At 44.6% G+C, this 12,974-nt stretch overlaps 2 protein-coding genes across 3 annotated transcripts; one reads left to right on the top strand and one right to left on the bottom strand.

The window, feature by feature from the left end:
* Positions 1 to 940: 940 nt before the first annotated feature.
* Positions 941 to 3,157, top strand: LOC121574794 (zinc finger protein 239). The gene is made up of 3 exons (XM_041887412.2): positions 941 to 1,064; positions 1,269 to 1,909; positions 2,758 to 3,157. Exons 1-3 carry the CDS (start codon positions 941 to 943, stop codon positions 3,067 to 3,069), a joined length of 1,077 nt encoding a protein of 358 aa, XP_041743346.1. The 3' UTR covers positions 3,070 to 3,157.
* Positions 3,158 to 6,592: 3,435 nt separating this feature from the next.
* Positions 6,593 to 12,960, bottom strand: LOC121581178 (zinc finger protein OZF). Of its 2 annotated transcripts, none has more exons than XM_041896612.2 (8): positions 12,869 to 12,960; positions 12,080 to 12,257; positions 11,942 to 12,001; positions 11,369 to 11,791; positions 11,028 to 11,146; positions 7,910 to 8,103; positions 7,277 to 7,445; positions 6,593 to 7,158 (listed from the first exon to the last, which is right to left on the bottom strand). In XM_041896612.2, exons 1-8 carry the CDS (start codon positions 12,878 to 12,880, stop codon positions 6,871 to 6,873), a joined length of 1,443 nt encoding a protein of 480 aa, XP_041752546.2. In that variant the 5' UTR covers positions 12,881 to 12,960; the 3' UTR covers positions 6,593 to 6,870. The 2 variants fall into 2 exon arrangements, with proteins under 2 accessions (XP_041752546.2, XP_041752555.2); XM_041896621.2 differs by having other exon boundaries at positions 11,040 to 11,146.
* Positions 12,961 to 12,974: the final 14 nt, after the last annotated feature.

Genomic DNA, 12,974 nt, shown 5'->3' with positions numbered 1-12,974 from the left:
TTCAAAACAACAGGGAACTCGGAAAAATACGAGGTCAAATCATGACGTCAGTGATCTTCAGTTCGGAAAATCGGAGCTCTAGAAAGAGGCCCGACTTCCGGAGTTGGAATTTCGAGGTGGATGACCGTTCAAATCGATTTTCCCAGTCGGAGGTCGTTTTTTTCCGAGTTCCCAGTTGTTTTGAACACACTGAAATCGGAAGTCGAAGGTTTCCGAGTTCCCAGCTATTTTGAAAGCGGCAAAACTCACACTCTGGTCACGCTAGCCGCGCGGTGAGCTAAAAAACCGTGTTCTCGCTCCTCATTGGTTGCGCTCCATGTTCTTTTACTTTACTGTTATTGGTGGTGGGGCTTTTATTTTGAAAAGTTCAAAATTCGGAAACGGAACACGGGCGTTTTGCGCTAATGCTCTTCCAGTTCAAAGTTCGACTGCTTTGTCCTTTCGTAGAATCTGTTTCTTGTTTACATGTCTACGATTGCAGCGTGAGTGACGTAAGTCGGAAGCTGAATAATCAAATGGTTAATGTCAGCTAAGCTGTCAAACTGTGTTCTAGAGATATCAACAACTTCCCTGAGCAAACTGGCTACATACGGTTCTAAAAAAGAACGATCGGTGAACTAACTCCGTGAACCTCAATTGTATATTCTACAACACTGAACCTAAACCAATAGTCACCATGGATCCTCTCTACACTTATAGATTACTACCACCAACATATACCAACACGAAGGACCCTGACTACAGTTATAGACTAGTGAGGCTGGAACTGGTAGACTGCTGGCAAACTCCAGACCTGAACATCATCATCAAACAAGAAGAGGAAGAGGAGAGCGCTCTACAAGTTGAAGAAGAAGAAGAAGAAGAAGAGGAGGAGGAGGAGGAAGAGGATAGCTCTCTACAAGTTAAAGAAGAAGAAGAGGAGGAGGAAGATCATGCTTTCATGGTCAAAGTAGAGGAGGAAGAGGAGGACAAAGCTCTTGTAGTTAAAAAAGAAGAAGAGGAGGGTGGTTTTGCAGTCAAAGAAGAAGAAGAGGAAGAAGCTATTGGGGTTTTTATTCTTCCTGGTATGTACAGATAATGTGTACGTCCAAAATGGCACCCTATTCCCTGTAGAGCCCTATAGGCCTTGGTCAAAAATAGTGCACTATAAAGGGAATAAGGTGCCAATTGGGACGTAAACCAATATTGAGTGTTTGCTAGTATGAACCTTAGCACGGTACTGTTATTTCTTCAGATTTAACCAAAGACTCGTTATTTCGTTGACACAGACGGAAACTGCAACCAGTGGCCTGTCAGTGGGAAGAGTCCCTCTGTGTCAGAAGAACCACAACAACAACAACAACAACAACAACAACAACCAAAGAAACAACAACAACAGCCCCAGGAACCCCACCACTCCCCTCTGTACTGCCCCGACTGTGGGAGGAGCTTCGTCAGCCCCGGGATACTGAACGTGCACCGCAGAATCCACCAGAGCAGAACAATCCACACCACCACCACCGGTGAGCCGCCTCACTACTGCCGTGACTGCGGCAAGAGCTTCGACAGCGCCCAATACCTCAACAAGCACCGTTTGGTTCACACAGCAGAGAGGACGCACCACTGCTCCCAGTGTGGCCGGAGCTTCCTGAGACTCCAGCACCTCAAAGACCACCGGAGAACCCACAGCGGAGAGAAGCCTCACTACTGCTCCGTGTGCGGGAAGGGCTTCACCAAGGGCCGAATGCTCCGGACACACCAACGTCTGCATGCCGTGGAGGGGGCTGACGTCGGGGATGGGACGGGGGAGGGTAGTGGGGTGGTGATGTCAGCGATGGGGCGGAAGAGAGCTCTGAGAGTTCTAGCCGGAGTGGATTACTACCACTGCTCTGAGTGTGGGAAGAGCTTCTCCAGTTCAGCCTATCTTAAGGTGTGTCAAATATAGATCACTCGAAAGAAAGGCCTACATCTGCTCCCATTACCACCTGTATTGACAAGCGTATATATTTACATTTACATTTTAGTCATTTAGCAGACGCTCTTATCCAGAGCCACTTACAGTAGACAACCACATATCTTAGTCATAGTAAGTACATTTTTCCTCAATAAAGTCAGCGCTAGTAATAATAATAATAATAATAATATGCCATTTAGCAGACGCTTTTATCCAAAGCGACTTACAGTCATGTGGTCAGACATGTTTACGTCCAGTGGGCCGGCCATTCAGTTATGTTTATGTAGACTTTATTAGCCCAGCACCTTTTTAAGGATGTGCCGTATGACCACAAATGTTTCTACAAATGTCACGCTGTTATGCAGTTCTGAGACTTGGCCAGTAGGTGTCTCCCATAGAAATAGAATGAATAGAATGGGCGTTCCCGTTCAAGTCAATGATGGCGTAATGGGTGGACTAGCGGTCAGTTTGCCAGTCAAATTGCCAGGGTTGGCGGTTCCAAGCCCGTTCGATTCATTACATTTCTATGGCGTCTCCAAATAACCATGTACAATAGAAAACCTTGGGCGAGTTCAGCAGGATGCAATGTTTTGAAACGATCAGATATAAATAGTCTATCTAGAACAAACATGCCTCTCTGACATGTAGCATAAGGAACCTCGTCGGCTCTATTCATGGCATTTCTATCCGCAAAGTTCGACAACTTTTTGGCTACTGAACGTAGCCCTGTTGTCTCAATTTTGATGAAACCGAAGGATGCGTTTCTAACCACAGAGGTCCTATTAAATGAAGTTCTAATATGTAATTCAATGTTTCTGTTTCAGGTGCATCAGAAGGCGCACACGGGAGACAAACCCCACCAGTGTGCTCAGTGTAAGAAGTCATTCGGCACGTCATGGGGTTTAAAGGTCCACCGGCAGACTCACTCTGGAGAGAAGCCCCACCAGTGCGCCGACTGTGGGAAGAGGTTCTCGGACCTGCGCAGCCACAAAGCCCACCAGAGCACCCACACTGGAGAGAAACCATACACATGCCCTGTCTGTGGAAAAGGCTTTGCCTGGCAGAAGAGCCTACAGAAACACCAGGCCACACACAGCAGCAGTGGTGGTGGAATCATAGAAGTACATATAGAATAATGTATGATAACCTGGAGGTTTTCACTCCAACCCTAATCTAGCACCTGATTCTAATAACCAGCTGGTTGATAAAATGAATCAGGTTAGTTACAACTGGTAGTTGAAGCTACGGGACAGGAGGGTAGCTCTCCAGGAACAGGGTTGGGTTACAGGAGGATAGCGCTCCAGGAACAGGGTTGGGTTACAGGAGGATAGCTCTCCAGGAACAGGGTTGGGTTACAGGAGGGTAGCTCTCCAGGAACAGGGTTGGGTTACAGGAGGGTAGCTCTCCAGGAACAGGGTTGGGTTACAGGAGGATAGCTCTCCAGGAACAGGGTTGGGTTACAGGAGGATAGCGCTCCAGGAACAGGGTTGGGTTACAGGAGGGTAGCGCTCCAGGAACAGGGTTGGGTTACAGGAGGGTAGCTCTCCAGGAACAGGGTTGGGTTACAGGAGGATAGCGCTCCAGGAACAGGGTTGGGTTACAGGAGGATAGCGCTCCAGGAACAGGGTTGGGTTACAGGAGGGTAGCGCTCCAGGAACAGGGTTGGGTTACAGGAGGATAGCGCTCCAGGAACAGGGTTGGGTTACAGGAGGATAGCTCTCCAGGAACAGGGTTGGGTTACAGGAGGATAGCGCTCCAGGAACAGGGTTGGGTTACAGGAGGATAGCGCTCCAGGAACAGGGTTGGGTTACAGGAGGATAGCGCTCCAGGAACAGGGTTCGGTTACAGGAGGGTAGCTCTCCAGGAACAGGGTTGGGTTACAGGAGGATAGCGCTCCAGGAACAGGGTTGGGTTACAGGAGGATAGCGCTCCAGGAACAGGGTTGGGTTACAGGAGGATAGCGCTCCAGGAACAGGGTTGGGTTACAGGAGGGTAGCTCTCCAGGAACAGGGTTCGATTACAGGAGGATAGCGCTCCAGGAACAGGGTTGGGTTACAGGAGGATAGCGCTCCAGGAACAGGGTTGGGTTACAGGAGGATAGCGCTCCAGGAACAGGGTTGGGTTACAGGAGGGTAGCTCTCCAGGAACAGGGTTGGGTTACAGGAGGATAGCGCTCCAGGAACAGGGTTCGATTACAGGAGGATAGCGCTCCAGGAACAGGGTTGGGCCCTGTTTTGGTTTATCATGTCACATCACCTGGATTTTAATCTTTATTTTAAGCCTTTTCCAGAAATGAGAATTAGACCAAAAATAAAAGCGATTGTTTGAGGATGATGCTGGACCATGTGACTTAAAAAGAAAAGGGGACAGTTTGATTAAAAGCTTTAAATAAAGGTTAAAATCCGAGACACCTGTTATGATTAACCAAAACACAGGTCCCTAATTATAGAATCTCTATGGGGGAAACACAACTCATGCTCTCTCTTGGACGAGGGAATGCTGTTGTGTCAGGAGGACTGTTATAAATACATCAAAATATCACATAAGTATGTGACTTGTAATTATATATTTTAGATGTTTATATTCACACACAAATGACAGAATGTACAACACAAATGTAGTTTGTAATCCTAGTTTATTTTTTCTCTCTCAAAGTGTTCTTTGGATGGAATGTGCAACAGGTGATGGCTATCTTTTTGTTCCAACACCGTATGCACTCACTATAACTTGGTGTATGGAGTAATGTTTGGTTTGGATCTGAAATGGATGTGATAGTAGATGGTGAAAATAGAGATGGTCAGTTGTTCCTCTCCAATCTCATTTCTCTCTTTAATTTGTAGCTGAGTTCAAAGCACATGCTAACGTCTGGCAGCATAACAGTTTCCCACATATTCACGTCTTCATATCAGCTTTGAAGCATCTTTTCAAGAGGAGATCTGGCATTGGATCTGGAGGGTGAGCAAAACCACTATATTGAGCAGTGGGGGCTGGTGGGAGGAGCTATAGGAGGACGGTCTCATTTTAATGGCTGGAAAGGATGAAATGGAATGGGGTCAAACGTGGTTTACGTATGTTTGTTGTGTTTGATAGGTTCCATTTATTCCATTCCAGCCGTCACAATGACCCCGTCCTCCTATAGCTCCTCCCACCAGCCTCCACTGATATTGAGGTGTGCTTCCCCCTCCAAAACATGGCTGTAGTTACTAGGTACACTACTTTAACAGATAAAGTGACATACAGATTTTGTCTCATTTCATGACTGTTATCTTCATTGACTGGTTGTAGGTTGTACTGATTAATTGTATTGACTAACATGGTTTATTGGTAACCTTTACCCAAACGTGATTGCCAACAGATTTGTCCAAGAGAAACAATTCACATCATAAGCTAGGTTTCCATCCAATTGTCGACAGATTTCCATGCGAATATTCTAGAATCAGTATAAAGAAAATATGCGCATTTTCCCACCAGTGGTGTTTTCCACCAAACTGAATTGTTGCGAATAAAAATCAGTGCGTGATGACGTAGTGCACGCAAAATGTACTTTTTCCGCTTAAGTTTTCATGTACCGAATAAAAATCGAATGTTCAATGTGTTTCCATCGCATTTTCAATTTAACAAAAACTGTTGCGTTAAATAGCAAATATGCCTAGTCTGGTTTTGGCCCGTGCGCTCTAACCAACAGCTCGCAGATATAGTGCGGGTAGGTTAGTCTACAATACATGATGAGATTATGGATAAGAGCGAGAATATTTTGATTTGTCAAAAGGCAATCAAGCATCGATCATCATGTCACCAGAATAAGACCCTCGAAATGTATTGGAAAGGAGCATCAAGCTCATCACCTTGCACTTTCACCACACCGTGAAGTTCACCATCATTTATTTAATCTGTAGCCTAATAAACTGCATGCTTTCCCGACGAGTCATAGTGGGTGGAGCACACACCATGTCATCGCTTGAGTGACTCCAAATGTACTTCGATATGACAGTTATTATATCAATATTTGCACATAGTTGTTTCCACCGCCATTTCTCGCATAATTAATTTTACAGACACAAAAAGATCCCACCATGTCGACGAACAAATGATTTGTCGGCATTTATAATATTGTATCTAAACTACGTGTTTCCATCACAGCTGTCATGATTATTTTTTTTTATATACAGTATGACTTTACACACATAAGCACAGTGGATGGAGACTTGGTTAAACACATGCACACACATAACATTTGTCTTTCATGTAATGTCCGTTTCTAAAGAACTTCAAAAATGTCTCAAAACATTTAATCAAAACGATCATTCTACCTGCAACTTAAAAATTCAAACAGAGCATTGACCTTGTGTCTGTTCAGTGCAATGACAACATTACATTTACATTTACATTTACGTCATTTAGCAGACGCTCTTATCCAGAGCGACTTACAGTTAGTGAGTGCATTCATTATTTTTTATATTTTTCATACTGGCCCCCCATGGGAATCGAACCCACAACCCTGGCGTTGCAAACGCCATGCTCTACCAACTGAGCTACATCCCTGCCGGCCATTCCCTCCCCTACCCTGGACGACGCTGGGCCAATTGTGCGCCGCCCCATGGGTCTCCCTGTCGCGGCCGGCTACGACAGAGCCTGGATTCGAACCAGGATCTCTAGTGGCACAGTTAGCACTGCGATGCAGTGCCTTAGACCACTGCGCCACTCAGGAGACCCATTCAGATAGAAATGTTGACATCACCACTGAGGAGGGCACCATGACGTCATCATCACGGAACGAGTAGAGTGCTAGCAAAGTAATGTTATTTATTTTAAAACAATGGTGACACTTTCCAATAATGTGATCGATGGCATCACTGAGGAGGGTAAATATATCTGTCATGTAATGTCTGTTTCTAGCCAACAATTTTTTTTATCTATAAACATTCCATTAAAAACCATCAGGACATTACATCATCATCATCATCATGGCGTGACGTAGAGTAGAGCTTGTCCTCGTCCTCTATATTATTGAGTCCGCTACGTGTGGTGCTGTGGTCCGGGTTGAACTTCATGTGTTCCTTCAGCTGCTTCAGCTGATAGTAACTCTTCCCACAGTCATAGCAGTAGAAGGGCTTCTCTCCTGTGTGAATCCTCTGGTGTACCTTTAACTCTGAGGACGTGATGAAACACTTGTCACAGTCTAAGCAGGGGTAAGGCCTCTCTCCTGTGTGAGTCCTCAGGTGCACCTTTAAAGTAAAAATACAAAATATACATGTATTAATTAATAAGAATTTCAGCATATTGTAAACACAGTATTGTGTTGTGTAACTGAAAAAAATCCTAAACTGTATAGTTATGTTGTACCTTTAAGGTCCCCTGAGCGCGGAATGTCTTCTCGCAGTAGGAGCAGGCGTAAGGCTTCTTGTCAGAGTGTATTCTCTGGTGGAGCTTGAGGTTGGACAGCTGTCTGAATGCCTTGCCGCAGTGGGAACAGCTGTGGGGCTTGTCCTGGCTGTGGATCTTCTCATGGACCCTGGAACAACAGGTAATGCAAGAACACTGGTTAAGTAGTAGTAGTAGTAGTAGTAGTTCACTTGAATATCCCACGATGGGAAATTGGTTTGTGACATTAAAAAAAAAGATGTGACAACATTGAATCATAACAACAGCAAATACAGTTTAATGTAATAACGTTCAATAGCGTAAAACATTTGTTTTCTTTTTTAATTGCCGGATGTCGTAATAAAACTGTCTAACGGATTACATAATAATAACTTTTTCCAAGATAAAAACATAACTTATTACAATGTCCGGTGGTTATTACGTTATCAGGTGAGTAACACCTGAGCACATATTCATAAAGCATCTCAAAGTAGGAGTGCCGATCTAGGATCAGGTCCCTCGGTCCATTCATAAAAATCTAAAAGACAAAACGATCCTGACCCTGATCCTAGATCAGCACTGTGAGATGCTTTATGAATACTGGCCCTGAGTTACCTGAGCTCGCTGGAGGAGGGGAACTTCATGGGGCAGCTGGTGCAGTGGTACGGCTTCTCTCCTGTATGGATACGCTGGTGCTTCTTCAGATGGCCAGACTCTACAAATGTCTTCCCACAGAAGGGACAGGAGAATGGTCTCTCTCCGGTGTGCCTGCGCTCGTGGGATTTCAGGTTCCCTGTTTGGGCGAAGCCCTTCAGATCGAATCAAATTTAAGATTCATTTAAAATCACAACACACTTACAGTGGGGAAAAAAAGTATTTAGTCAGCCACCAATTGTGCAAGTTCTCCCAGTTAAAAAGATGAGAGAGGCCTGTAATTTTCATCATAGGTACACGTCAACTATGACAGACAAATTGAGGGAAAAAAATTTTTTATGAATTTATTTGCAAATTATGGTGGAAAATAAGTATTTGGTCACCTACAAACAAGCAAGATTTCTGGCTCTCACAGACCTGTAACTTCTTCTTTAAGAGGCTCCTCTGTCCTCCACTCGTTACCTGTATTAATGGCACCTGTTTGAACTTGTTATCAGTATAAAAGACACCTGTCCACAACCTCAAACAGTCACACTCCAAACTCCACTATGGCCAAGACCAAAGAGCTGTCAAAGGACACCAGAAACAAAATTGTAGACCTGCACCAGGCTGGGAAGACTGAATCTGCAATAGGTAAGCAGCTTGGTTTGAAGAAATCAACTGTGGGAGCAATTATTAGGAAATGGAAGACATACAAGACCACTGATAATCTCCCTCGATCTGGGGCTCCACGCAAGATCTCACCCCGTAGGGTCAAAATTATCACAAGAACGGTGAGCAAAAATCCCAGAACCACACGGGGGGACCTAGTGAATGACCTGCAGAGAGCTGGGACCAAAGTAACAAAGCCTACCATCAGTAACACACTACGCCGCCAGGGACTCAAATCCTGCAGTGCCAGACGTGTCCCCCTGCTTAAGCCAGTACATGTCCAGGCCCGTCTGAAGTTTGCTAGAGTGCATTTGGATGATCCAGAAGAGGATTGGGAGAATTTCATATGGTCAGATGAAACCAAAATAGAACTTTTTGGTAAAAACTCAACTCGTCGTGTTTGGAGGACAAAGAATGCTGAGTTGCATCCAAAGAACACCATACCTACTGTGAAGCATGGGGGTGGAAACATCATGCTTTGGGGCTGTTTTTCTGCAAAGGGACCAGGACGACTGATCCGTGTAAAGGAAAGAATGAATGGGGCCATGTATCGTGAGATTTTGAGTGAAAACCTCCTTCCATCAGCAAGGGCATTGAAGATGAAATCGTGGCTGGGTCTTTCAGCATGACAATGATCCCAAACACACCGCCCGGGCAACGAAGGAGTGGCTTCGTAAGAAGCATTTCAAGGTCCTAGAGTGGCCTAGCCAGTCTCCAGATCTCAACCCCATAGAAAATCTTTGGAGGGAGTTGAAAGTCCGTGTTGCCCAGCGACAGCCCCAAAACATCACTGCTCTAGAGGAGATCTGCTTGGAGGAATGGGCCAAAATACCAGCAACAGTGTGTGAAAACCTTGTGAAGACTTACAGAAAACATTTGACCTGTGTCATTGCCAACAAAGGGTATATAACAAAGTATTGAGAAACTTTTGTTATTGACCAAATACTTATTTTCCACCATAATTTGCAAATAAATTCATTAAAAATCCTACAATGTGATTTTCTGGAAAAAAATTCTCATTTTGTCTGTCATAGTTGACGTGTACCTATGATGAAAATTACAGGCCTCTCTCATCTTTTTAAGTGGGAGAACTTGCACAATTGGTGGCTGACTAAATACTTTTTTTCCCCACTGTATGCCAGAGTCTGGAGTACATACACTGAGTGGACAAAACATTAGAAACACCTTGCTAATATTGAGTTGCACACCCTTTTGCCCTCAGAACAGCCTCAATTCGTTGGGGCATGGACTCTACAAGGTGTCGAAAGAATTCCACAAGGATGCTGGCCCATGTTGACTTCAATGCTTCCCACAGTTGTGTCAAGTTGGTTGGATGTCCTTTGGGTGGTGGACCATTCTTGATACACACAGGAAACTGTTGAGCGTGAAAAACCCAGCAGCGTTGCAGTTCTTGAAACATTCAAACCGGTGCGCCTGGCACCTACTACCATACCCCGTTCAAAGGCACTTCAATATTTTGTCTTGCGTCTCAATTGTCTCAAGGCTTAACAATCCTTCTTTAACCTGTCTCCTCCCCTTCATCTACACTGATTGAAGTGGACTTAACAAGTGACATCAATAAGGGATCATAACAATGAGACTGTCCTCCTATAGCTCCTCCCACCAGCCTCCACTGCTCAATATAGTGGTTTTGCTCACCCTCCAGTTCCAATGCCAGATCTCCTCTTGAAAAGATGCTTCAAAGCTGATATGAAGACGTTAATATGTGGGAAACTGTTATGCTGCCAGACGTTAGCATGTGCTTTGAACTCAGCTACAAATTAAAGAGAGAAATGAGATCGGAGAGCAACAACTGACCATCTCTATTTTCACCATCTACTATCACATCCATTTCAGATCCAAACCAAACATTACTCCATACACCAAGTGATAGTGAGTGCATTCGGTGTTGGAACAAAAAGATAGCCATCACCTGTTGCACAATCCATCCAAAGAACACTTTGAGAGAGAAAAAACCCCACTAGGATTACAAACTACATTTGTGTTGTACATTCTGTCATTTGTGTATGAATATAAACATCTAAAATATATAATTACAAGTCACATACTTATGTGATATTTTGATGTATTTATAACAGTCCTCCTGACACAACAGCATTCCCTCGTCCAAGAGAGAGCAGGAGTTGTGTTTCCCCCATAGATATTCTATAATTAGGGACCTGTGTTCTGGTTCATCAGGTGAAAGCTGTATCATGGAAAGAGCAGATGCTCCTAATGTTTTGTCCGCTCGTGGCGACGAATCCCGTCTCTCTCTGTTTCCCCTCTACGTTCCAACTATCACGGTCCATAAAAACAATAAAATACTACAAATGTATTTTAAAATCGCAACACTCTTTACAGTAAAACAATCACATGACAAGAAGTAAAAAGCCAACAGTCAGTAAAAGGGCTGAATAAAATAACCGACCTTTCCACACACCTCACAGACGTAAGGTCTCTCTCCCGTGTGTGTTCTCTGATGGGTCTTTAAAGCAGCCAGTATGGTGAAGCTCTTGTCACAGTCTGGGCAGGGGAAGGGTCTCTCTCCTGTGTGGGGGAGGGCACAAAACACACAAGTTATTGAACTTGAATGGCAGATTTTTAAAAGGTCCACTAGAATGACCTTAAACAATTCAACCAAAAGTGGACAAAACTTTGGGAAAACGTTTATTGACCTGATTGGTTTAGAACCCCACTCTTGATTTTCATTTGATTGAACTTTGAAAAGAAAGGCAGGCTAAATACTTTCGAAGAACCCAATGAAATAACCTGTGTGTGTGAGTGTGTGTCTCCTCAGCTCGGCTGGTGAGCAGAACCTCTTGGTGCAGGCTGGTGCGGAGCAGGGGTATGGTCTCAGTCGGGTGTGGATGATCTGGTGTTTGTCTAAGCTAACAGTGGTGGATAAACGCTTCCCACACCTAGAGCAGGGGAACGGCCTCTGACGACCTCCTTTGGTCTTCGTGGCCTTTAGTCCCTGGCTCCTCTTCTCTCCCTCCTCCTCCTCCTCCTCCTCCTCCTCTTCCTCTCCGGATGCAGGGTCCTTGTCTGATGCCCCTCCACCGGCAGGGCCAGACCTGGGGTTGTTGTAATGGCGCGGGTTGTTGTTGTCAGGGGTGGCTCTAGGGCCATTGTCAGGGGTGGAGTCGTCAGAACTGTGGCTGGTAATGTCAGAAGTGGGGCTTGGGTTGTCATCTGAGGGAACAGGGAAATCTCTGGTCAAAATCAAAATCAAATCAAATCTTATTGGTCACATACATATATTTAGCAGCTGTTATTGCGGGTGTAGCGAAATGCTTGTAAGGATTAGTAACCATGGTAGCTCCTCTGTGATGCTGTACTCACTAGGCTGTATAAGATATACTATGGCTTCTTCCTCTTCCTCCTTCTTGACACTGAAGAGCCCTGAAGGAAACACACAATATCTAATTCAGTGTAAGTTGTAAATAAACAAATCACTAAGAAAAGGGAAGGCAAGAGTACCTTGACTTGGGTGAGACACACCCCCTATTTCTTCCTCCTCTTCTTCTGTTTTCACATGGGCAGAACTCAGGCACGTTGTTAGGGGCCCACAGTCCTCCTGCTTCACCACCCTCAGGGTCTGAGTTCCTTGGTCTCCATGTATACCTTCGGGCCCAGGGGACCCTGGGAGTTTGGTCTCCTGAGAGAGAAGAGAACAGAGGTGGATTTGGCACATGCACACTTACTCAAAAACTACGATTGTTTCCAGACAATAACATTTTTTGGTTACATATAATTATTACTATTTGTACTTTTTTCGAAGCACATACCGACCGGAACGCCAGTAATGACGATAGTTGCTCAGCGAAACTCCATTCTTCGAACATATTTTAACATTATTAAATTTGAAAAAATGGTGAATAGCATGTTGAATGGCTGCTTCCTGGGCTTAAAGGAGAATCGCAATATTCAACGACTCCTTTGTAAGCCCAGATTCTGGTTCATTCTACATCATGCCTGAGCATCTACACATATTCATTGATGGAAACTGCTAGCCTGGTGGAACAAACATGATCGCTGCATTGACCTTTCTAGCTACTTCACTTATGTGAAGTGAAATAGAATGGCGAACGTATCGAGTAGACTGCTTCCACCAGGCTAGGAAACTGCTGCTTTGTTTAGAACTGGCCGCTGAACTGAGCACCCCCCTGCAATAGGTCTGTTTGAGGGTTTATGCGTGATAAAAAAAAACATACGCACACCTTCGAAACATTATACACGTTATATTTGAGTTTTTTGTTATCTACTCACCACCACGTCCATTGTATATAGCAGTGCTCTTAAAAAAGCTCAGAATACGAAACAAACTGGTTGTTTATTTTTTTCTTCCCGCTTCCGCCTTAGTGTCGTCAGACAT

The sequence above is a fragment of the Coregonus clupeaformis genome, unplaced genomic scaffold (genome assembly GCF_020615455.1).
Source record: "Coregonus clupeaformis isolate EN_2021a unplaced genomic scaffold, ASM2061545v1 scaf0087, whole genome shotgun sequence".
Lineage (NCBI taxonomy): Eukaryota > Metazoa > Chordata > Actinopteri > Salmoniformes > Salmonidae > Coregonus > Coregonus clupeaformis.
Note: the sequence above shows the minus strand (reverse complement) of the source record. Positions and strands in the feature narration are given on the sequence as shown.